We start from the raw sequence: 22,755 nt of genomic DNA, 5'->3' as shown, positions 1-22,755 counted from the left end.
TACCACCCCCCCCAGAAGCCTTCTTTCCCTGCCGTGTGGTTTTTTCTCTTTTTTTTTTTTTTTTTTTTTTTTCTGAGCACCTAGTTTCTACACTTACCAAGAAGCAGGAATACAAGCAACAAAAGTTGTGGTGTTCAAATTCAGCAGAATTCAGCAACTTCACTGTTAAGTATAAAGTCAGACACATATACAAAGTGAAGCAGGCTTCTGCGTTTCTGCTTTCACTAGACATTTTTTTCCAGTTATATTTTTCCCTCCGTATCTGCAGTTGAATTTAACGCCCCCCCCCCAAAAAAAAAAAAAATAAACTACCCACAACAAAAAAAAGAATCAAAGAAGAAAAGACCCCAGCAGAGCACATAAGAACCTTTCAGTTCCCGAGCACAGAGGTCAGAGATGGGTCTCACTGACTTCACTGTACAAAATCAAACTCCTTCCCCTCCAGTAGTTTATGGAGAAATGAAAAGAGGTTACAGGAAGGAACACAACAGATTATTTCTTGTATAGCTGAGCTGGAAAAATGGAAGACAAATACACAGCTGTTCTTTTGCAGGGCAAGGCTTGGTAACAGGTGAAACAACAACTGCGCACTTTTAGATTTCATGATCCTAGTCAATATAGTTGGATTTGTGCCCCTGATATGAGAATTGCCTCCTTGTGCAACTTTAAGTGGATTCAGTTCTACTGAGCATTTCACTTCGGTTGCAAGCCAATTTGCACCTTGTTGATTGTCCCCTAACCAATTTTATGGCCTTTTAATGAAGGGAATAATTATTATATTGAGAGGACTTTACAGGCTTTGATCTTTTTTTCTTTTTTCAAACCAGCTTCTTTACTTTTCTCTGTGTTATTACAGCAGAAATGTGCTTATTTCATTTTTAGCTTTGACTGGTACAATATGAAGAGTATGTATTGTTTATGCAGAAATCTCACATGCTAGCTGAGATAGTTGATTTTCATTAAAATTCCTGTACAGAAGTATGTTACCTATCACACTTCTCCAGACCTTAGTAAGGGTGGTGTCTAGTTTTGGGAGAGATTGACTGTTTATTTGCATTGTAAGGAATATCAGAGAGCAAGTTTGTAGAACTACAGTGGGAGCTAAAATCTACTTGTATTCAAAAGAGAACTGGTGTAGTCTATGTTTTTAAGGTTTGGGGTTTTTTTAAGGGATTTATTCAGTCAGCTCCTTACAAGGTGCTTTCTACATCTTGCATTATGATTGCTAGTCACAACATTAAATTAACTCATAGGCTAAGTCACCTGTTGTTTCTACTCCTTAGTGGGGTGACTGGGGCTTTTGTAACAGTAGAGGAAGCACTGAAAGTACGTGCTGCAGACACTTGCCCAGGCATACGTTGCTGTGGAAGTTCATTAAATTTTCTTTCCATGAAAATTTTAAGACAAAACTTACTTGTATACCAGTATACTGAAGATAAAGATATTATCCCTTCAGTACCATTTTTCACTGTTTTTGTTAAAGCTCAGAATAAACAATTGCTCAAATCTCTTCAATGTTTGCACTTCAGTAAATCCAGTATGTGTAAGGAAGTCCAGTGAAGCCACAGAATCTTGGATTTCTGTTCATTTAAAAAAAAAAAAAGTTTCATATTTATTGTTTGTGTTTCTGTTCTCACATACTAAGGGATATAATTGAGTAGAAAGGGGATCTATTTTTCTTGTGCTGATTTTGCCATTGTAACAGGTGGTCATGTTGCAGTTTCTCATTCTGTGAACTATGCTGGTTTTATGAACTTCTTTTTTTTTTTTTTCTCGTTTTAGTCAGAAGGCAGCCTCTTAATAGGAAAGCTCTCAGGAGAGGTCTGCTTGCCTAATGAAATTTATCAGGTAACACAGGTCAGAGTGTAGAAATAAGGTCAAAGTAAAGGGAGAATCTTATATGTACCCTGATTTCAATAATTAAAAATCTGACTGTGTCTTTGGTTCATATTGCTTTAGGCCTTCCAGAGGCAAGTGCATGAAAGTTTGACTCAGCTGGAACTGATCAATAAACAATATCGCCGCCTGGCCCGTGAGAACCGCACTGACGCTGACTGCAGCCTCAAGCAGATGGTTCATGAGGGGAACCAGAGATGGGACAACTTACAAAAGCGAGTTACCTCCATCCTGCGCAGACTAAAAGTATTTTTCCTTTTTTAAGCCCTTTGGTACTATGCTTATAAATCAGGGGTACTCCAGAAGCTTCCAGTTTAATACATTTGCACAGTGTTTTTGAGGGGATTTCTACCTTTGGAAGAGGAAGGGAGCTAATCCATTTACTTTGTCTGAGGTAACCAAAGCATGAAGTCTCCAAACACCACCGCCCTCATGGAAGATAACTTTCATAGGCCAGCTAATTGCAGCTATAGTTGATGCTACTGAAAAAGGAACCTTAGAAAGCACACAGGAAATGAAAGAAGATGTACTGAGTCTAGCTTTGGTTTGAAGGGCATGAAAGCAGTTTTTTGAGAGAACCACTATTGCTGGGTTTTTGTGGGTTGTTTACATGTCACTCCATTTTCCACCCCTCAGCATTTTATTGGCCAGCGTGAGGAGTTTGAGACAGCACGTGATAGCATCCTGGTATGGCTAACAGAGATGGACCTGCAGCTGACCAACATTGAGCATTTCTCAGAGTGTGATGTCCAAGCAAAGATAAAGCAACTTAAGGTAAAGAATGATTGAATGGTAATAGGAGGGGAGATGAGAGAAGGGATAAAAACATTCTTGATGGGAAAAGTACTTGCAGGCAGAGACTTCAACCTCAGGAGTTGTGGGCTATGTGAGATGTAAATACGTACTTTCCTGACAGAGTGGAACGTCTTTGCACTGTGAAAAATTTTTTAAAAACCAGGTGTGATAGTGTCCATACCCTAATCAAAAGAGGAAATACTGATAAACTATTAATGTCAAGTCTGCATTATTGTTGACCCCTAAAAATTACTCCATTTGTCAATCATTTCTGCATCAGAAAAATAATTATCTGGAGAGAAAAATATCAAATGCTATGTTGTCCAAAATTCCAGTGTGTTAGCTTTAGCATCTGTGTTCATTCTAGACGTTTGGTCATGGGCATGGCTTGTTTAGAGAAGAGCTTTCTTTCCAAATACAACAAGTGAGGAATGAGATGGTAAACCATGAAGTATCACTGTTTTTGGCTACAAAGACTGTGGAATGCTAAATTTAATTGCTCATTGTTGCTCATGCCAGAATATTGTGAACGATCCCTGTTTGTTAGCCACACCATTCTTGCTGAAAAAACTCTTAAGACTTGCATTTTTAATAACTTAGGTTGTTGTAATGTTGATTTCATTGATAAAGCGTGGGCTTTTCTTGTATGCAGGCTTTCCAGCAAGAAATTTCACTGAACAACAACAAAATTGAGCAGATAATTGTGCAGGGTGAGCAACTCATTGAGAAAAGTGAGCCCATAGATGCAGCTGTCATTGAAGAAGAACTAGATGAGCTGCGTCGTTACTGTCAAGAGGTCTTTGGACGTGTGGAACGCTATCACAAGAAACTCATCCGTCTTCCTGTGTGTATACTTACATAGATATATGCATGTTTGTTTGGTTTGTTGCCATTTTGCAAGTGTGAGAATGAGGAGGGAGAAAGATGTTGAAATGAACTAACATGAAACTTCTGTAACTTTCCAAAAATCCTGTGGTTTAATTTTGTTACAACCCTGACCATCTTCCCCCCTTCATTATATGCTATTTATGTCCTGTTCAGAGAGCAAACTCTACAGATCTGGATTTTTTGTAAATCAGAATGAAAATCCATGCAAACTGGAGATTTATAGAGACAGAAATTTGTCTCCAGAACTGAACACAGAGCTAAATCAGTGAGAGCAAAACGATTTTTGGTAGCTCAAGTCCTACTGAAGGAAAGGAACAAAACTCAGGGTTTTCAAAGCATGAAAGAGTATAATGAGCGTGATCACCATAAAGGTCACTTAGCTTCCTTTTTCTTGATTCCAGAGTTTTCTTTAACATGATGTCTGCATTGCAGTGGCATCAGTAAAAAGTCTGGAGACATTTGGTTGGTGTGAGACACTGTGGTGCCTTAAGTAATTAAAATGAGCTGGCATTATGAACTTTTTTTGTTGCTTTGGTTTTTTAGTGCACCTTAAAATAATGGAGAAGTGCAAAAAAATGCTAAATGGAAACCCCATCAATGTGACTGTTGCCTAATGCTGCTTTATTTCACTGACCCAGGCTGACCATGCAGTGCCTCTGTGTGTTTCATTGATTGGATCTGTTTGCATTATGCTTCTAGCTGACAGATGACGAACATGACCTCTCTGACAGAGAGGTGGATCTGGATGAATCAGCAGATGTCTCTGACATACACTGGCATGACAAATCTGCGGACAGCGTTCTCTCCCCGCACCCCTCTTCCAACCTCTCGCTGCCTCTTTCCCAGCCGGTGAGAAGCGAGCGATCAGGGCGAGATACTCCTGCGAGCGTGGACTCCATTCCCCTGGAGTGGGATCATGACTACGACCTTAGCAGAGACCTAGAGACAGCCATTTCACGGGCACTACACTCTGAGGAAGAAGATGGAGGACAAGAGAAGGACTTCTACCTCAGAGGAGCAGCTGGTATAGCAGGTATGGTGGCAAATTGTGTGTCCTGTTCTCTGCTAGTAAAAAGACGCAAATGTTACATGGTTGATTACTTGGCCAAGATGCTCATGGAAAAAATATTTTAAATAGCCTCTGAAGATTTTAAATAGCTTTCCCTAAATGACCCCAGTGGCCTTCTGACCTTAGACACAGCAATGGAGATTCCTGGATGACTGCAGCCTTGGAAAATCGCAAAGGCATATATGATAAGACAGGGAATTGGCTGTGCCTCTATGCTTGTGGCCTGCCAGATGGGATATGTCATCTGTAACAGCAATGCGTCATAAGTTATTCTGACTAGAAGAAGCCATGCTGGATATGGCAAGAAGCACAGAACAAACTGATGAAGAAGTGCTGTGGGAGAGATCTGCAGACAAAATCATCAAGTGCTTAAGTAAATCTTAACTCAGTCCTTACCCAGGCAAGACTCCAGCAACTGACTGTTTAGCCTGAGCTGAGATCATAGGTCTTGCTCTCCAGTGAAGCTGGAAATCCTTTCTAAGTGTGTGTGCTTTGTGTAATAAATCCTAGCGAGTGAAAGTGCCCAAATGCAGCCAGTTGTGGGGGAAGACATAATGGAATATGATACTCTGATCCTGTGGCTGTCTTTCACTTTCCAGGTCATTTGAAAAGAGTCAGGTTTGCCTGGATATTAAGAGACTTTGTAGCAGGCTCCCTGTGTTTCAGTATTCATCTTTTCCTTCTCCAGAAAGGATGTTTGCTGTTGGAACGGTTTAGATATTCCATCCTGTGAAAAGGACTCCTGTAAGGAGACAGCCATTGCTGAGCTGTCAATTTAGACTTTCCTTTTATTTTTTCAGATGTAGAGATCCCTGAAACTCTTGAGGCCTATGTAACACTCACAGAAAACGCACTCAAAAATATCTCTGGTAGGCATCAAAAAAGACTAAGCATAGCTAGATGCAAATACCACAGTGCACAAGCATAACTTCTTTCTCTTAGCATCTGCTATACTTTTCACAACTTACAAGATAAATATTTCTTACATGGCAGCATTGGCATGTTAACGTAGAAGCATCCTGCTTTACTACTGTGCTTAAAGGTAGTATTAGGTGCATGGATGAAACAATGATGTTTGAAGTATCGGCCCTCCTACCTCTGCTAACTAGACTAAACTGACCACTAGGTTACTCTGATTGGTCTTTATTCTCTGGAGTCCCTCGACAGGAATTAATCCTTCGTTATGTCTCCGAGAGAAAAGCAATTTCTGCAAAGATTAAGGCAGAAGAAAAGATGTAGATCAAAACCTAATTGTTTGGTTTGCACTTATTCTTTTTAACACAGACACAGCTTTGATTATTACTTGGATATAAACTTTTAGGTTAGTTGTTTTTTCATGTGATAACAATGCCAAGGTGAGGTACTGCAGTCCAATGTCTTTATCTTAGTCTTTTATATTGGAAGATGTATTTTCTTTCATATTACATTTTTACACAAGAATAAACCTACTGTTTCATTTTTTAGGTGACCCTCTCAGAGGGATTACATGCACTTACAAATATTTCCTCTCTTGATTTCTAAGTTTTCCTCTTTTGAAATAATTACTTCATTACAAATTGGAAATAGCAAACATTTAATATCTTGGCATCTGTAGCACAGACATCAGGTTCACTGCCCATTTTTATTTTTTCCCCAAATTATGGGAAGATAATGGGAAATAATATTATGATTGATTGAGAGTATAAATAAAAGCAGGACATACAGAAAAATCTCTGCCGTTTTCTGACCTGTGGAAATTTTGAAAGTAGCGAGGGAAAAGCAATATTAAGCATTTTGTTCTGTCCATTTGGGGTGAGGTGGTGTTTTGTACGAAAAAAGATAAACCATCCAAGAGGCACCATTTTCTGTAATTAGGACAGAAAGCTCCCCTTCTCTATGCATGTTTTTATTGTGTCTTTATGAATAAATTCAAACTGTCTTTATAAACAGATGGAGATCAGCACTGTGATACAATATGGATAAGAGGGTTCTCATGTGGTCCTCTCGTCTGCAGCCTGCTTCAGATCAGAATTGGCTGTGGCTAATTCATATCACAGAATTCAGCTGATCTCTATAAGGAAAATACAAGTTAGTTCTTCTTCAGAAACATTTATATGAGTTCCAAATGGCTTGGATGAATAATACCATCTTCCAGATATGCTAAGCATCATTTTTGTCAAACGCCTAATTGGAAAAATACTATAAATTTTGCTAATTAGTGTGGTTGCCTGAATGTGTCATGGACTACTTGCTGTGGGCCTTCAAGATGTCCAGTCATCTGTGAACCCGGAGAATATAATTACAACAGTATCACTTAGCATTTGTATACCACTTTTAATCCTCAAAATTTTATACAAGTAGGATCCTTTAATGCAGATCGAAATTCCACTATTTTTAGTGGAGAGAAGTAATACAAAGAGAAATGAGGAGCAGTCAAACGTTAACATGGGTTTGGATCAGGAGTTGGCGATACAAGGTTTTATTTCAGAGTGTTTGTGAAAGGGAGCAAGGCTTCTCCAAAATCAGTGAGGTTAGAACACACTTTGCCGAGAACTTTCCCCTTCAGAGAGGTGAGGAATTCTCTGAGGGAAAAAGTGACGCCAGAATAGTTTGCAAGCCTGCTTTAAACTGTGGATTCTTTGATAGTGTGCTTATGGCAAGCATGTTCGTTGGTGTAGTCATCTGTCCTCTGAAAGTCGCTAACACCCTCGAATGTAACTAGTTATCAGTTCACTTTGACACTGTACCACTCATACTGCTGCAATCACATTTTCCTTTTCTGTCTAATCTAGATAGTATTCCTCATATTTATTCCGCCTGGGCAAAAGATAAAAAAACTTTGGGAAAACTTGGGCAACAGTCACTTTTTTTGTTTTTCATATAGGAGAACCTGGTGCCCTGGAAGAACATATCCGGCAGCTGGACAAGGCCTTAGACACCACTCGTTTACAAATACAGCAAACGGAAAACATCATCCGCAGCAAAACACCTACAGGGCCAGAGCTGGATTCCAGTTACAAAGGATATGTGCGTGTGTTTTGGAGCACAAGTAGAATAAGCACTCCAACCTTAGATTTGCTATTGAAAGAAATATAGCTGTTTCTACAAAGCCATTAGATGCTACTGCTTCTCAGACTTGCTCACTCATATGGTTGCTACTCTTAACCACTTGCTATTGTTGTTTGTGTTATTAGTGTGTTTACAATAGCATAAGATTGCAGGAACATGACTCTAAGGAATTTATTTTCCTATTACATTTTTGCAGATGTCCAAAAGTATTTTCTCAGATGTGTTTTTATCCATCTAATGACGGTATCCTTGTTTAAAATTCCTCTGCTTTAAAAAGCAGGTTTTATAGCTTCATGCACAGTATTAATCTTGCTGATGAATTATAAACACACATAATGTAAGCACGGTTGCATATATAGAATCCATGATTAAAAAGCTTTCTCAGGTTTTCTGGAAGAAGAATCTCTCACTAAATCATTCAAATAATTTTTTTAAGGACAGAATTGAAAGATTATCTGCTTGGATGCATAGTAATATTTCCACACATTTATTTTCTTTATCACATCTTCTAGTGTCTTTGCCATAGTGTCTTAACATTTAGAACACACGACATTGAAGTCATCCAGCACGATTTGGCACAGTGGCACTGAGTTATTTCTATTTAGCCTGAACTTATGCTTTAAGCCTTTTTTGTCTCCGTGTACATTTCATTGATAGTATCAGGGTACTGTTAAAGTGATAGATTTTTATCTTCACACTTAGACCTACTTTTGGTAAATTGTGGAAGTTGCATTGTAATTTGCATTTTCCATGCAATTAGTCCAGTAGGGTGTATATTGAGATGGGATTTTTTGTTTGTTAACTCAGATGAAGCTACTAAGCGAGTGCAGTGGAAGCATAGACTCAGTAAAAAGGCTTGGATATAAACTGAAGGAGGAAGAAGAAAAATTATCTGGACTTATTAACCTGAACAGCACTGAAACACAAACAGCTGGTAAGTAACTTTTAGTTCTTCGATGGAAAGCAACTATGAAAAGTTGCAAACATGCAAAGTTTTTCTGAATAAACACTTGGTATTATTTACTTATATATTTACATTATATTTATATTTTACTGTTACCATCTTCTGCTTAACATCTTTTAATAACAATAGTAAGGAATAGTAAGCATTCCTTGTATATGCCCTATAAAGAGATAAGGCATACAAGTGCATTTTGAGAATCCCTTCATAAGCATGAGACATAACGTTAAGCCTTTTGGAAAGTCCCTGTGGATGCAGTGAATTTTTGTTGAATGTTTTCTGATGAAAAAAAAGGTTGCTTATATTGCCGTACAAAACATGTAAGTCAGAATTCATTTCTTCTAATATTATCTTTCCCTTCAAATGTTGTCTGTCTACAGTACAGAAATCTAAAATCTATATTCACCTGATAGAAATATTCACCTGACTAATTTTAAACGTCAGCGTCAGGTATTGCATTGTAAAAACACGGATTTGTTCCAGAGACTATAAAGGCGATGTCTCCATTTTTAGCTTGGCAAGATATGCTACCCATTCAATCCTTCCTTTTTTTTTTTTTTTTTGATGGAATGATATAATTTGTCCTTCTTCCGTAGCATTTCAAGATAACTAAAAGAAAGAGCCCCTAATTTATTTCTTTGTAGCACAGCTATTTATCCAATGCATTAGTAGTAGCATAGGAAAATGTAGTGAGTTGTGAGTATTAAGTTGTGATAGGTACAAATGCCAATGAAAATAATAATAAATATGCGTCTAGTTAGACATATTCAGATTCCTTGTCTGGTTTGCATTTATGCTAATTTATGATGTCTTTATACCAGCATAACCTGTTTTAGAGACCTGCACGTATCACCTTAATTCCGTTCACAGAAGTCTGACATTAGAAAGTGGTAAAATTGCCTGGTGCCTAGAATCATCCAGATTCTTTATTCTTTCTCTCCATCATCACGTTCTTTAATCTAACTTAGTTTTCAGAGTGATGTTTCATGGGATAGGGTTGTTTGGTTTTTATGGAGGCTTTTTTTGTCCTGCACAGGATTCAACTGATGCAAATGCATGTGTGGTTAGTGGTTTTTTGCTTTTGTCAAATTTGGTGTTTATCATTGCAGGTGTAATTGACCGTTGGGAATTAATCCAGGCTCAAGCTCTAAGCAAGGAGCTGAGGATGAAGCAGAACCTTCAGCAATGGCAGCAGTTTAACTCCGACCTTAATAGCATTTGGGCTTGGTTGGGAGCAACTGAAGAGGAACTGGAGAAGCTCCGCCGCCTTGATCTCAGCACTGACATACAAACTATTGATCTCAGAATTAAAAAACTGAAAGTGAGTTCTCTTTTTTCTATGGGTTACCTTGTAAACAGACCTGAGTGTGACAGATATGTTGAAGAGGTTTCCAATAGTTGCAGCTGGTTTGCTCTGTTCTACATGTAGCAGGCTACTGCTGGTAACTGAAGTAACTGGGAAAGTGATTTTATAAATCACCTTTGGCAGAAGAACGTACCCCTGGAACTTACTACATAATCCAAGTGAATTTTTGAAATAGCAGTTCTGTGGCAATTCTGTAATTCCAGAATGTACAGATAATTCCTGATGTCAGCCATGCTGATGAAAGGAAAAAAAATAAATAAGCCAAGTTAAATCAAATCTCTTCTAGTCAAACTGGTAACAAAATAACTACTTTAAAAGAAATGCCTCCCTGGGACAGATTATTTTGTGTGTGGAGGAAGGAGAAAGTGCCCAGTGAGATTGCAACCTACCCATTGCTGGTACCAGTACAACATAGGAAAAAATTGGTGTCACTTTGCAACCTTCCTGTTTCTTCTTCTGTCATCTCAGATGCATAATGTAAATGCTGCCTTTGTGATCTCTCCTGGATATTTTACAGCTATAAAGATCTGCAGAAGTGGTGGTCCACAACTTCAGATTCAGTTACTAGCATCTTCTAAGCTTGCAGACAAAAATGTGGGAGCAAATTTCAAAATGCACTGTGCTCCATGCTAGGAATGAGGTGGACAGATAGGAAAGACTGTTTCCGTCAGTGATCCATCTAAAGCATATTAATGCTGATCTTCACTGGAATCCAAATATAGCTGCCATAAGTACTGCAAAGGTCACTGTGACATGGGGCTTTTAAGTAAATGCTGTAAAATAGGTGGAAAGGGGACATTTCATAAGAATCCTGTTCTTATCTCACCCACTCTTGGAAGGTCCATTAGTGCCCTCCAAACCAAAAGAGGTGGAGTTTCTTTTGTGGCTTCCAATGTAAACAAATCAGAGTCTGTATACACGTCCTGCTTCTATAAATTGGAGTAAGTTGTTTATACTCTTTGTATGTTTTCTTTTCCCTCAGCAAAAGCTTTTATTTTAAAATACTGTTGACAGCAGTTTCCACTTGAAAACATGTTGGTTTTTATGTTTATCAGCAAAACTGAGAAATGAGGGCAAAAGTTTTATTGTGAGATAAAGTACAATTGTCCTACATCTCTTCAAATTTTGTTTGCCCTGCTCTGTCTTTAAAATATCTGAAACATGAGCCAGATCTTTAAAATTCAACTATGACTTCAGGCTTTTAAGATTTTACAAGTTTAATTGGCTTGTTCTAGTTTATGCTCACAGTAAAATTTTAGTAGATGTTAAAGAATTACCATCTGCAGAGTCACAGAGTGAGCACAGAAATCTCATATCTGGACTGAAGAGGCTTCTACAGTAAGGTGCCATCCTGCAGCTGCTGATGGCAAGTCACTTCATTCTTGTGGTGCTTCCTCTGCTTGGTTTTTCTGAAAGTCGCATGTTTTACCGATTTCCATCCTTTCTTCCCCTATCCCGCTTTGTCTTATCATCCAGGAGCTGCAGAAAGCAATTGATAACCGCAAAGCAATCATCTTATCCATCAACCTGTGCAGCTCAGAGTTCACTCAGTCTGATAGCGAAGAGAGCAAGAAGCTTCAAGAGCGCCTGTCTCAGATGAACGTGCGCTGGGACCATGTATGCAGTATGATCGAAGAGTGGCGCTGCTCATTGCAGGATGCATTAATGCAGTGCCAGGTCTGTACTGTGCTTATTTTAAACTGTTGGCACCCCACATATCAAAACTGTAAACCATATCATTATCCAGTTTGCTCGTTACCCGGTCTGAAACTTACCCATACAAGCCAAAATACAGCTTTGGCCTATGTTGTCTGAAAGATACACCTGCACTACCTGAAGCATGTATTTCCAGCCCAAGATTTTTTAAATTCTGGAATAGCATGCTAATATACTATTCTACCCTTCCTTATAAGTTATGTTATTTATCCAGTGGGACCTGTCATAGGATAAACTGAAAAACTGAATTTGACCTGAATTTTCTGCTACACTATTAAGATCATCACTCATCACTTGCAGGATTTCCATGAAATGAGCCATGGTTTGCTGCTTTGGTTAGAGAATATTGACAGAAGAAAAAATGAGATTGTGCCCATCAATCCAAACCTGGACTCAGAAACGCTCCAGGATCATCACAGACTTCTAATGGTAGGGCTATAACCACCCCTTTCTCTCCCAAAACACATAATTGGAAAAAAAAAATTGATCAGATTTGTCTTTTTCTTGAGGATTAGCATTGTACATTGCATGCTAACACACAGTTGTGGGACCAATGTCAGTAACTAACTTTACTTTGGTAGGGAACACTACTCTGTCAGTAGCATAACTCATGGTTTAAAATCTCAGGCAACTGCTAGGTTACTGTCTATCTTCCTGTCAGATTAGAATTTTTTATTGATTCTCTTTTCTTTCCATTTCATTAATTTAAAATGTCCAGTTTTGTGAGTTCTAGCTTTTTTCCCTTCTTTTTTTTTCCTAAATTCCATTGAAAAATCTGGTGGTTGCATTGCAACAGCAAATCAGACGTGAACTGCTGGAATCTCAGTTGAAGGTGGCAACACTGCAAGATATGTCCTGCCAGTTGCTAGTCAATGCTGAAGGCAAGGACTGTCTCGAAGCCAAAGAAAAGGTGCATGTAATTGGAAACAGACTGAAGCTTCTCTTGAAGGAGGTCACACATCATATTAAAGACCTAGAGAAAATTCTAGACATTTCAAGTAGTCAACTGGTAAGTCTTTCCTTGCTGTTCATTGAGCACACATTTCCCACTGTTTTGACTGTCTTTCTCTGATCAGTGCTTTTGGCTGCACTATTTCTGTTGTCTGTAATACTTATCAAGATGGTACACATGTAATCTTGAATATCATAAAGTAATCTTAAACTTCACAATGTAAACATCTCTTTTGTGTTATGGTGGATTTTTATAATCCAGTAATTTTTTTGCTATTTGATGTAGCAATAAGTACTGAATATCTTGGTTTGTTTATCCTGCCATTACTGATTCAGTCAACTGGCAAAGTATATAAGATAATTATTCTAGTTGCAGTACTTAAAATTATAATGTGTCAGTTCTCACTGGAAAGGAAGATAATGTTCACTCTGTTAAGAGGAAAAAGAAATCTGTAATAGGCTAACAAATCTCTCATAGTGGCTTCTGAGCTTTGGGCGGTATTCCAGATCTCTTCAAATTATCACGTATCTCAAGGTATTTGAGATACATCTTCACCAACAGCGGCAGGTATAAAGTAAAGATTTCAAGGTTCTCCTTTAGTTACCTTTTTTTAAAGTCTTGAATTAGTAGAGTGCATAAGGCATGGGAACTCAGCTCTTCCCTCCTTCTAGTGAATTTCTGCCTGTTTAAGTAAAATCTTGGTGGTACCAACCTCTTGTAATTTAGGGCCAATAAAGAGCAACTGGTTTTTCCCCTGTCTTGACTTTGGCAGAAAATGTGCCACCTAAAGCAATTATGTTGCAACTACTTGTTTGCCTTCTTTTACTTCAGGCCTAACAGAGAAACTATGTAATGCCTTAGTCTTAGCAGATAAATTTTGTTACCAAATCTTATTTGTTTTATTTGCTTTGGGAATAACTCTGCTGGGATTTCACTCAGGGGATTTTATTATTTTTTTTAGTTTGCTTACCTGAACAGCTAGTTGCTGTATTTCTAAGCTCCATTCCTTCTGAACTTTAGGAACTGTCCTCATGGTCCTCTGCTGATGAATTAGACACATCAGGCTCAGTGAGTCCTGCATCTGGAAGAAGCACTCCAAGCAGACAGAGAACGGTAATTTCATGTCATATATTTTCTGCCACCTCCTGGGTGGGAGCTCGAGATGTCTACAGTATCTCTAGAAAGCTGGAAGGCCCCCCTTTTCACTTGATAGGAAAGGAAATGGCATTACCAAGAACAAAACACAGCTGCTTTCCCCGGCCCTGCTGCATATCCCATCCTGCATGAAATCAGAAGTGGTAAATACTCTTTAAAACCAGGGCTGTCAGTGTGGTTGGTTTACCATGGTATGGCATGTCGTGTCTCTTGTATTTTGCTCTAGTGATGGCAGCACCCCAAAGTCTGGTCTTGTCTGGTATAATCAGTCCTCCATTTCTGTTTGGCCTTCTCTTCAGAACTGCTTCATCGAGAATCTCAATAAGGTTTCTTTGTCATTTCTGATGGAGGTTGCAAATAGTCTTATTGAGACTTTGGATGAACAGCTAAGTAGAGCTGAAGGGCATTAAACATATTCAAAACAGCTAGTTGCACAGGACCTAATCAATGGCTATGTGGGCAACTCTGGAGTTGTCTATTTACATCGCTGGCACAAAATTCAAGAAATATAGTAATACATGCCTAGTACGTAGCACTTCCATACTCTGAGCCCAAAATGGAACTGCAATTATTTTGTCTTTTTCTGCAATTCTATTGGTTGATTACTTTGCTTTTTTTCCTTAGTTCTTAAAACAATCAGGTTGGGTTTGTTTAGTTGTTTTTTTTTCCGTGTGCACTTTTTGTAAAGCCTCTGAGTTCTGTCATGATAAATTTTATGGCTCTTGAAATTGATTTTTTAATTGTTTTTTTCTTCACATTCACTAGTTTCCTTTTAGATGCTAGTATGAGAATGTAAAGGAATACTGGCTTTTCAAAAGGAGAAAATATAAACCTTAACATTTTATTTCAGAGGTCAATGCTTTTCTCTTTTAAATTTAAACTTAAATACTAATAAAAGCTCTGGTATCACAGATGTAACTGGAAGATGCCTGTCCATTACAGGAAATGGAGAAGGATTTTACCATAAAATCTTTATCTAAAGTGTATGTAGAATTATAATAGGTTTTATCTTAACATTTTAATAAGAATTTGTCAATCTCTAATTTGATAGTGTTTATGTACATGACTACTTTTTTCCATTTTTGTCCATAATGTATGATTCCGTGGGGTCTGGTTTTCAAACTTCTGGTTTTTGCACCCACAGTTTTGGAGACTGAAGTGATGTTGTTTAGAATTTCAGTGCCAAATATCCTGATGCTAAATAAACAAATACTAATACCCAAAATACAATCAGAATTATAATAATTTAATTGCATTAAATATTTCAGCAAATAGGTGTGAGTGAAGGAATGCACCTACAGTTATTTGGCCTTCAAAATTGTGGGGGGATGAGGGTGGAGAACAGGCCAGACCCATAAAAGGAGGCCCTTGGACCTATTTTCCTTGAGAATATTAGTTTTGCTGCATTTTCATTTTGAAATATCTATATTTGCCCTTAATCAACTCATTTTTTTTCTATTCCATATTACAAAATATTTGCGCTAAATTTTCTAGCATTTTTTTTTTAAATCCAGAGCTACTGTTCATAAATGTAATGACTGAATTTTATTTTTTGAGTTCACTGTGTATGTTCCAATCATTTCCATGCTCAGCTAGGTGCAAAGAAAAGCCAGTTTCCTTGGTTCATGGGTATTGGTCACTTCATTTGATTTTTTTTTTTTTATGTTTCCTTTGCTGCACTTTTAATTTAGTTTCGTCAGTAGCTTGTCTTTATTTGCCTGGACTGAACATTCTTCTTTCTTTACCCCCTGTTCATTGCAAACAGCCACGGGGCAAATGTAGTCTCTCACAGCCTGGACCCTCTGTCAGCAGTCCACATAGCAGGTACCTTATTCTCCTGGTTTCCGCACTCTGTTCTAGAACCCCAAGAGGATGATGGAAATTGGCCGTGATTCCTCTCCGTCCGCACCAACTTTGTCGGGTGGCCAGGACTTAGGTGAAAACTTCCCTTTTGTTAACAGTTTGGCAAAAGGAACTCTCAATTACGCCAAATTCTTTGTTAAATAGAAATACTGGCTAATCCTTGAACTTCTACAGATTTGCTTCCCAGGAATGCTGTGTAATCAACATTTATTTTTCATATGCTTGATCTGGGTGAGTGTGTGTTTACACTCATGATATTTAATGATTGTTTTATTTTGGTCTGGTTTAACAGAAATGCCAGTATTCTCATGGCAAACACTTTTTATCATCCTCTTTACCTCTAGGTATTAAATTAAGGCAGGTAATAGGCCAATACCAATTCTGGAATTCACAAAACCCACAGATCTGGATGAGACATACTAACATCCTTTTCTTTCTTTCTTTCTTTCTTTTTTTCCCCTGAAATGTTTTGTTCAGTTTGTGGGTTTTCAGTATTTAAGACTCAAAATTAAAAGTCAGAATTTGAGGGTTTAGAGTCTTGGGATCACTTTCTCTCCCCTCCTAGGAAGACTGCAATATAATGTGCTAACATTGCCATGATTCTTGCAGAGTGCTTGCATCCATGTATCGCTCTGGGAGCAGCACTGCCCCATCTCTGTCTGACCAGTAGAGAGCAGGCTTGCAGTTACAGCTTTTTGCTTTCCACCTTGTCTCCAGCAACCTGTCATCTCTGCAGCTAACAGTGCTTCTGCATTCTTTGTTGTTGTCAGCGTGATGTGTGTAACTTCACTCTTTCACTAGCCACTAGAGTTATGAAGTTAAAAAAAAAAAAGTGAGCAGGCAAATATGTATAAAGACGGAAGTCTTTTGCTGTTTCAGCATCTTATGTGTTGCAACTACAGTAATCAGAAAGTATGACAAAAATATACTTGTTCATATTGTCAAGTCCTAAATCTCAGTTATTCTCTGTATATCAAAAATGAGATAATTGATTTTTAAAGTAACTCCTGTTAAAGTGAAAGATTTGATGTTGGAAAGAATGCAACACTAGATTTAATACAGTGATTGAACAATAACCAAGCAGACAAAAAGTACCTTAAAAGTTTATTTTTTTTAAATGAGCAAATCAAGGATTTATTTGTCAAGATTATTGTCAAATTTAAATGAAATAAAGACTAGAACTTCTTACCATGTAGATATCTACATAAACTCTTCTTGAAAAAATAAGTTTGCTCTATGTGTGTAGTTAGTCTCTGTGAGTAAAGTGGCATAGCTGCAAGACCACACAGCATAGCAGATAGAACAGGTAGAGTAGCTTTCACTCCTTCCACTGACGTTACGAAGCTGCCTTGTTTTAGGGATTTATTTTGTTTCTTTGAAATGTAATGAAATCACATATAAAAAAGGTGACATGAACACTCCGTCTTTCTGGCTGATAGAGAAAGAGAATTAATTTTTCCAGCTCTAGTCTGCTGTGAAGCTTGGCATTTTGTTTCTTATAGGGAGTGGGAAAGGGGAGGAGTGGGACTTTACTCTGCAGCCATTCACAGCTAGGAGGAATGGAGGATGTCTTCAGCAGATCAGCATGCTTGCACTGGCAACGTTGCACTCAAGAAACATATTATGTGCGCTCTTCTGCTCTCCTGTATAGTCAGACCACTTCCACTAACCTTTTGAGAAGGTTTCTGGTTGTAGGTGTGAGCAGCTGGCTTGAAGAGCAGCTAGCAGTGCTTTGCAGCTTTGAGATCAACCTCTGTTCTAGCAGTGGCACTGGTGCGGCACCTTTCAGATCAAGTCTTTCCACCACTGTTTATTAACACATCTTGTAGCAATACAACACAATGTTCAATTTGTCATTCAGACAAGCATGGAATACGAATGAGTCACTGCTGAATAGGAAACTTAATCAAATGCGCAAGCCAGACAGGTTGTGGTTGATGTATAATGTGGTTTTAACTGATAAAACAGTACAAGCTGTCACTGTGTTCTTTAATATTTTGACATGCCTCTGATCAGAGTACTTTGTGTTTGATCTTGCACTGGATCAGCAAACCCTGTTAGAGTTTAGTATACAGGAGAACTGAAGTTAGTTTTAAAAGGTTTATCACATAGGTTGTGAATGTTCATTTAAAAATTAGAAGGGCCGTGTTTGTGTATAAAAACTGTGACATCTCTTTGCCTTCCCCATTTTCATGGCAAAAAAACAAGCCTACACAGTGATGCTAAGCAAGGTACAAGCTTAAAATAGTTGTTACATTGTGGATTTAACTAAAGGCTCATTCAAGAGGTATTAGTAATAGTGTGTTAAGTGGGAAAAGCAAATCCAAGAAGCAGCTCCTCTTGCTTCATCAGTTTAATAGAGCTGTTATAAATGCACACCTGGATGTGTGCCTGTGGATTTTTTGAAGTGATTAAAATGTTAAAAAAGATTAAAACAGTGGTTCAGTTTGCTTAGAGGTGTTTACATGGTCTCTCTTGAGCAGCTCTATTCAAGTCTTAGTGACACAATGCCAACCTCCATTTCCTGCTCTCCCCAAGCCTCCCCAAATGGCTAGTGGGTCTTTAAAGGTCACTTGCTGTTCCTGCAGCAGGCCAGGCCACACCACTCTCCATGCCTTTAGCTGCAACAATGGAAGTCATTGCCATACAGTAGCTCAGACACAAGGTTTGGACTTGACTTGCCATAGTTCTCCTAGTTATCTCTCACACTCTCACTTAGAGCTTGTTACTTAAACTACATATTTAACTGCCTTTGAAATGGACATATTCATCTTCTTTACAGGGTAAGCCAAATCTGAGGTTGGGATGATGTGATGCTAAGAGCTAGGGAGAGAATCAAAGTCGGAACGCAGCCAAACAAGGTCACTCCTAGAGAGTCACCAAGAGGAGTTGTTTCCTACTCTTGTGGGCAAAGCATCATACTTTGTCCTTCACAACTCTAACAACCTCCATCTTAAAAAATTAGAATCAGTGGGAACAAAAAGTCTACGAGAAGTTTGTTATCAAATTTAATTTCTCTGATTATCTGGAAGTACAATAATTTCCACCTTGAATATATCCATGGTCAGATGTAGTCATTTGGTTTTGTGCCAACATTATCCCTTCCTTTAACAACTGTTCACCCTTCTGTCTGTCTGTTCTGTGCTATATTATAGAGGGTAGCTTTAGTATCTCTCAGATTTTATGTTGATAAGCTTAGCTCTTTGTTTCCTTCATAGGAGAAATACTCCATTTTTTTACTCCTTTAAGCTTGTGTAAGTTTGAATTCATCCTTCAAAAGTATGTTAACCAAAATGATAAGAACTTCTCCATGTGAGGTCTGACTAGTGCCTTACAGAACATCATTAAACCAACCCTTTTTTTCTTCGGGAAATCTTGAACTGAAGTATATTTTAAAATTTCTTTTGTCCCTTTTCACAGCTATTCACAAGCCACATTATTGGTTTATGGCTGTCCTGTGTCAAACAGCTCTATATTCTCTTCATTATCTTCAGAGTGGAAACTTCCAAATTTATAGCAGAAGTTTTTATTGCTACCTTAGGTACTATAATCTTAAACTCCTTGAGCTACTCCTTAAACCTATTGGATTCACCCGCTTTTTCCTGTGCAGCAAGCCAATCCTATTCTGTATTTGCAAAGACTCCCAAGTTCTGTCATCATACAGATTAAATCTGCTGCTCTTATATTTTGTACTGTAGTCTTTTCATAAAGATATTAAGTCAAGACTCACACTTGATTAACTTCAGTAATAACATCCTACTAGCCCAGCAGTGCCTCTTTCAATGTAAGCCTGTTGTCTGCATTCCATTAGTCATTTCTCCATTAAACTCACTTTATTTATTCCTGTCAGCTTCACTTGAATGATAAATTATTCTGTTGTAATCTTTCAGATGTTTACTGCAATACAGGTAGATTACTTCAGCCATATTTTCCTTGAAAAAAATAGAGAGTAGTCATCTTTAAAAGAAGGCACTCGTCTGAGCTGAAATTAAAGTTCACTTTGCCCGTCCAGTCTATAGCCTGGTAAATTAGCTTCTCCTCTCTTGAAATACTTAGGAAAGAGTTCCAATTTCACTGACATTACAAACTCCCAAAGTAAGGGTAACTATTGCTTGCACTTCTTAGGTTAATTTATGATCTTTCTTGACATGAAGAAGCTTACTTTTGGCTGAACCTGCAGCTGTGCCTCCCCCTTTTGTCTAGTTATTAGGAACTGTGTATGGAGCGAGTAGCAGATGTCCTTACTTCCTTTCCTCATCAAACAGGGGCCAGTGTGACAAATAGTGGAGCAGTCAAAAGAGAGACAGCTAAAGATGCAAGCTCAAGAAAAAGAAATTACATTTTTTTTTCTCTAAAGTAGTATACAGTAATTCAGCCTTCCCTTCTCCTCCTGGAGTGAATGTCACTTATGAATAGTGAGCCTTTTTTAACAATGTGTATTTTTAACTATTTCTCCTTACCAAATCCATTAAACACTCTTAGCTGAGCCATTCCATTTCTCAGGCAATTGTGTAGAGGCGTACCTGCAATAAACACAGGCAGTACAGCACTTGAACTTTTTAGAACTCCTCCTCTGAAGATGTTTTCATAATGTTTCAGTATTTGCTTGTTTAATTGTTTCCATGCAGTGTAAGAAAGTATTCTTCAACACTGTACTTCACTGCAGAAAAAGTGTTTTGAAAAACATTGCCACGAAGTGTTCTAATTTTTGAAAGAAAGTTTATGTTCCTTGTCAAGATCAGCCATGCAGCTTACACATACTACTCTTTTTTCAGTTTTTTTTCTTTTTTTTTTTTTTTTTGTAAAACTCTGAAAGTGCTGGATTTTGCTACTAAAGTCATAGGGAAAAAAAAAGAAAAATTATATGCTAACTTTGCCTGCTTCTTTTTGATTCCACTTTTTGGACATTTCCCTTCTGACACCCAGTGTTGCCCCAGAGTAACTCTGAGTCAATGAAGAAAATTCAGACTTTGCTCGTTATCAAACAGCAGTTACCAGCTGCTGAAATGTGTCCTTTTTTGATTGGGATTAACAACATTTGTACAATGAGAGCCTTGTAAATAGGTAGACTGTGCAATCAAATGCTTGGAAGGTAATTAAGCACTACTTGTTCCCTTTGTTCCTACCACAGTCCATTAACTTTCTTTCTTGGCATTTTTGGACAGTAGAAGTCCTGATCTAATTGAACTTTAGTCTGGAATGCTCTGATGCTGTTAAATGTGCCATATCCTTTCAATATGTTCTTTATAATACGTGAACTTACATTATGTGATAAGCAGCTTTCCATCTGAGCTACGATAACGTGGATTCAAACAACATGCCATCTGATGTTTTGATCATTGCTCCTTCCTGGGATATTTAGGTCAAGTCAATAATTTAGCATACCTGAGTGTTCATGTATCTGTTGGTCATCTAAATGTTTCCAAATCTGTCTGGCTTTCTTGAAGTCTTCATAGTGGGATGATACACATATATGAAAAAGACAGTAAAAATAATCTCAAGCATAGAAAGAGTTCTTTTCTGAACATGTGTGAAGGGGACCCTTGGCAAGCCTGGTGTAGTTTTGAAGATTATATTTTGTTTTTTCCTGCTTTCTCACACAGATTCAGATTTATCTAGGAGGCAGGATCAAAAGGACAAGGGGAAGGCAAGGAGGTACCAGGGAACCATCACCTCCTATTTGCTTTACTGGGGAGCATTTGACCTTGGCCAACAGGCCTGATCTCCACACCTTCGAGCTGAGACTAGTTCCATCCTTATGAGCATTTTTATCTCTTAAACCCTAGCAAGCCATAGGTTTTCTGGGGCTTCATAATCATAGCAGCCGTGCGAATGTTTTATAGCAACATGTCTAAGACAAAATTCACAATCTAATGTCTTAATGGAAGAGTTCTTTAAGCAAATTATTCAAAGGCTCAAAGTTCTTCCATTTTGGCTAGTGCTGAAATACAATACTTTTCCATGCCATTTAGTTAGCACGCTGAGACCATCCACTTTCAGTCACCCACTTATCTCAAAACCTGTCATCCATATATTAAAGCTCTGACAGTTGCAGTCAAAAAGGAACATGTGAAATCTATGTCTTTATCCTTCGTTAAAAAATAGGTTGGACTTTTGTGCTTAATTTGAAGTGTCCCTTTGGAAATGTTTGCGATAGGTCTCGCCTCTCCCATAGATACGTGATACATATGTGCCATTTCAAGTCAGATCCATAGACATAAGGGAGAAAATCACATGGAACGTGATGGTGTCAAGTCAGTTGAGCAAACAGATTTTAACGGCTGATTCAGTGCAAGTTTCAAAATACAATGCATTTGTATAATAAAATACTCATTTGTATAATAAATACTCATTTGTAGAAAATGAGTCCCATTTGCCTGCATATTGGTGTATTAATTAATTGAAGATTGATGTAACTGAATCTTAATGCATTATACCCTTGTGGATACTATATACAGAAATGAATGTAGGAACTTCCGCAGACCAAATGCAACTCGCATTTTAAATGGAGAGGCTCCCTTTTTAGGCAGAGTGCATTGAACGTATGTGACAGGTATGGCCCACCTTGTATTTTCCCCTCCTCTAGACCCCAGTGCTTTAAATGGAGAGTCTTCCCCATAACTGACAGAGATGCTGTGGAGTCACAAAGATCATTCTATTGTGATCGTTTGTTGTTTTCCTACCCAGTCTAGAAATACACAGTCTCTTAAGAATGTTGGGGAAATAGCAAGTTCAGTGAAAAATACCTCTGCAGTTGTCGATCAAAGTCTGTACAAATTGTAAACAAGCCTTCAGGGAAGGCTGAGTGCCCGAGGGCAACCTGTGCTTCAGTAATGTTTTAGTGTATTCACCTGTCCATCCTCTTTTCTCAGGTCCACAAGAGGTGGCTCAGGTTCCTCCCCTTCTGAGGCCGGGCCAGTGTGGCAGCGCCCGTCCTTCTTCCTCAGAGTCCTCAGAGCTGCTCTGCCACTTCAGCTCCTCTTGCTGCTCCTGATCGGGCTGGCTTGCCTGGTGCCAATGACCGAGGAGGACTACAGCTGTGCTAT

The 22,755-nt window shown here is 38.3% G+C and overlaps 1 protein-coding gene across 1 annotated transcript in view; it reads left to right on the top strand.

The window, feature by feature from the left end:
* The window catches only part of LOC104465930 (nesprin-1-like), a 37,534-nt gene that overhangs the window by 14,671 nt on the left and 108 nt on the right, over positions 1 to 22,755 (top strand). The window contains exons 5-17 of the mRNA XM_010079176.1: positions 1,960 to 2,142; positions 2,533 to 2,670; positions 3,344 to 3,535; positions 4,279 to 4,612; positions 7,512 to 7,654; positions 8,504 to 8,630; positions 9,767 to 9,978; positions 11,500 to 11,700; positions 12,040 to 12,168; positions 12,536 to 12,748; positions 13,712 to 13,804; positions 15,612 to 15,670; positions 22,582 to 22,748. Of these exons, the coding sequence (XP_010077478.1) occupies positions 1,960 to 2,142; positions 2,533 to 2,670; positions 3,344 to 3,535; positions 4,279 to 4,612; positions 7,512 to 7,654; positions 8,504 to 8,630; positions 9,767 to 9,978; positions 11,500 to 11,700; positions 12,040 to 12,168; positions 12,536 to 12,748; positions 13,712 to 13,804; positions 15,612 to 15,670; positions 22,582 to 22,748 (2,191 nt within the window). The remainder of the gene's footprint in view (positions 1 to 1,959; positions 2,143 to 2,532; positions 2,671 to 3,343; positions 3,536 to 4,278; positions 4,613 to 7,511; positions 7,655 to 8,503; positions 8,631 to 9,766; positions 9,979 to 11,499; positions 11,701 to 12,039; positions 12,169 to 12,535; positions 12,749 to 13,711; positions 13,805 to 15,611; positions 15,671 to 22,581; positions 22,749 to 22,755) is intronic.

This window comes from Pterocles gutturalis, unplaced genomic scaffold (assembly GCF_000699245.1).
Source record: "Pterocles gutturalis isolate BGI_N339 unplaced genomic scaffold, ASM69924v1 scaffold30958, whole genome shotgun sequence".
NCBI classification, from domain to species: Eukaryota; Metazoa; Chordata; class Aves; order Pterocliformes; family Pteroclidae; genus Pterocles; species Pterocles gutturalis.
The sequence above is the reverse complement of the archived record's forward strand: the minus strand, read 5'-3'. Positions and strand labels throughout refer to the sequence as shown.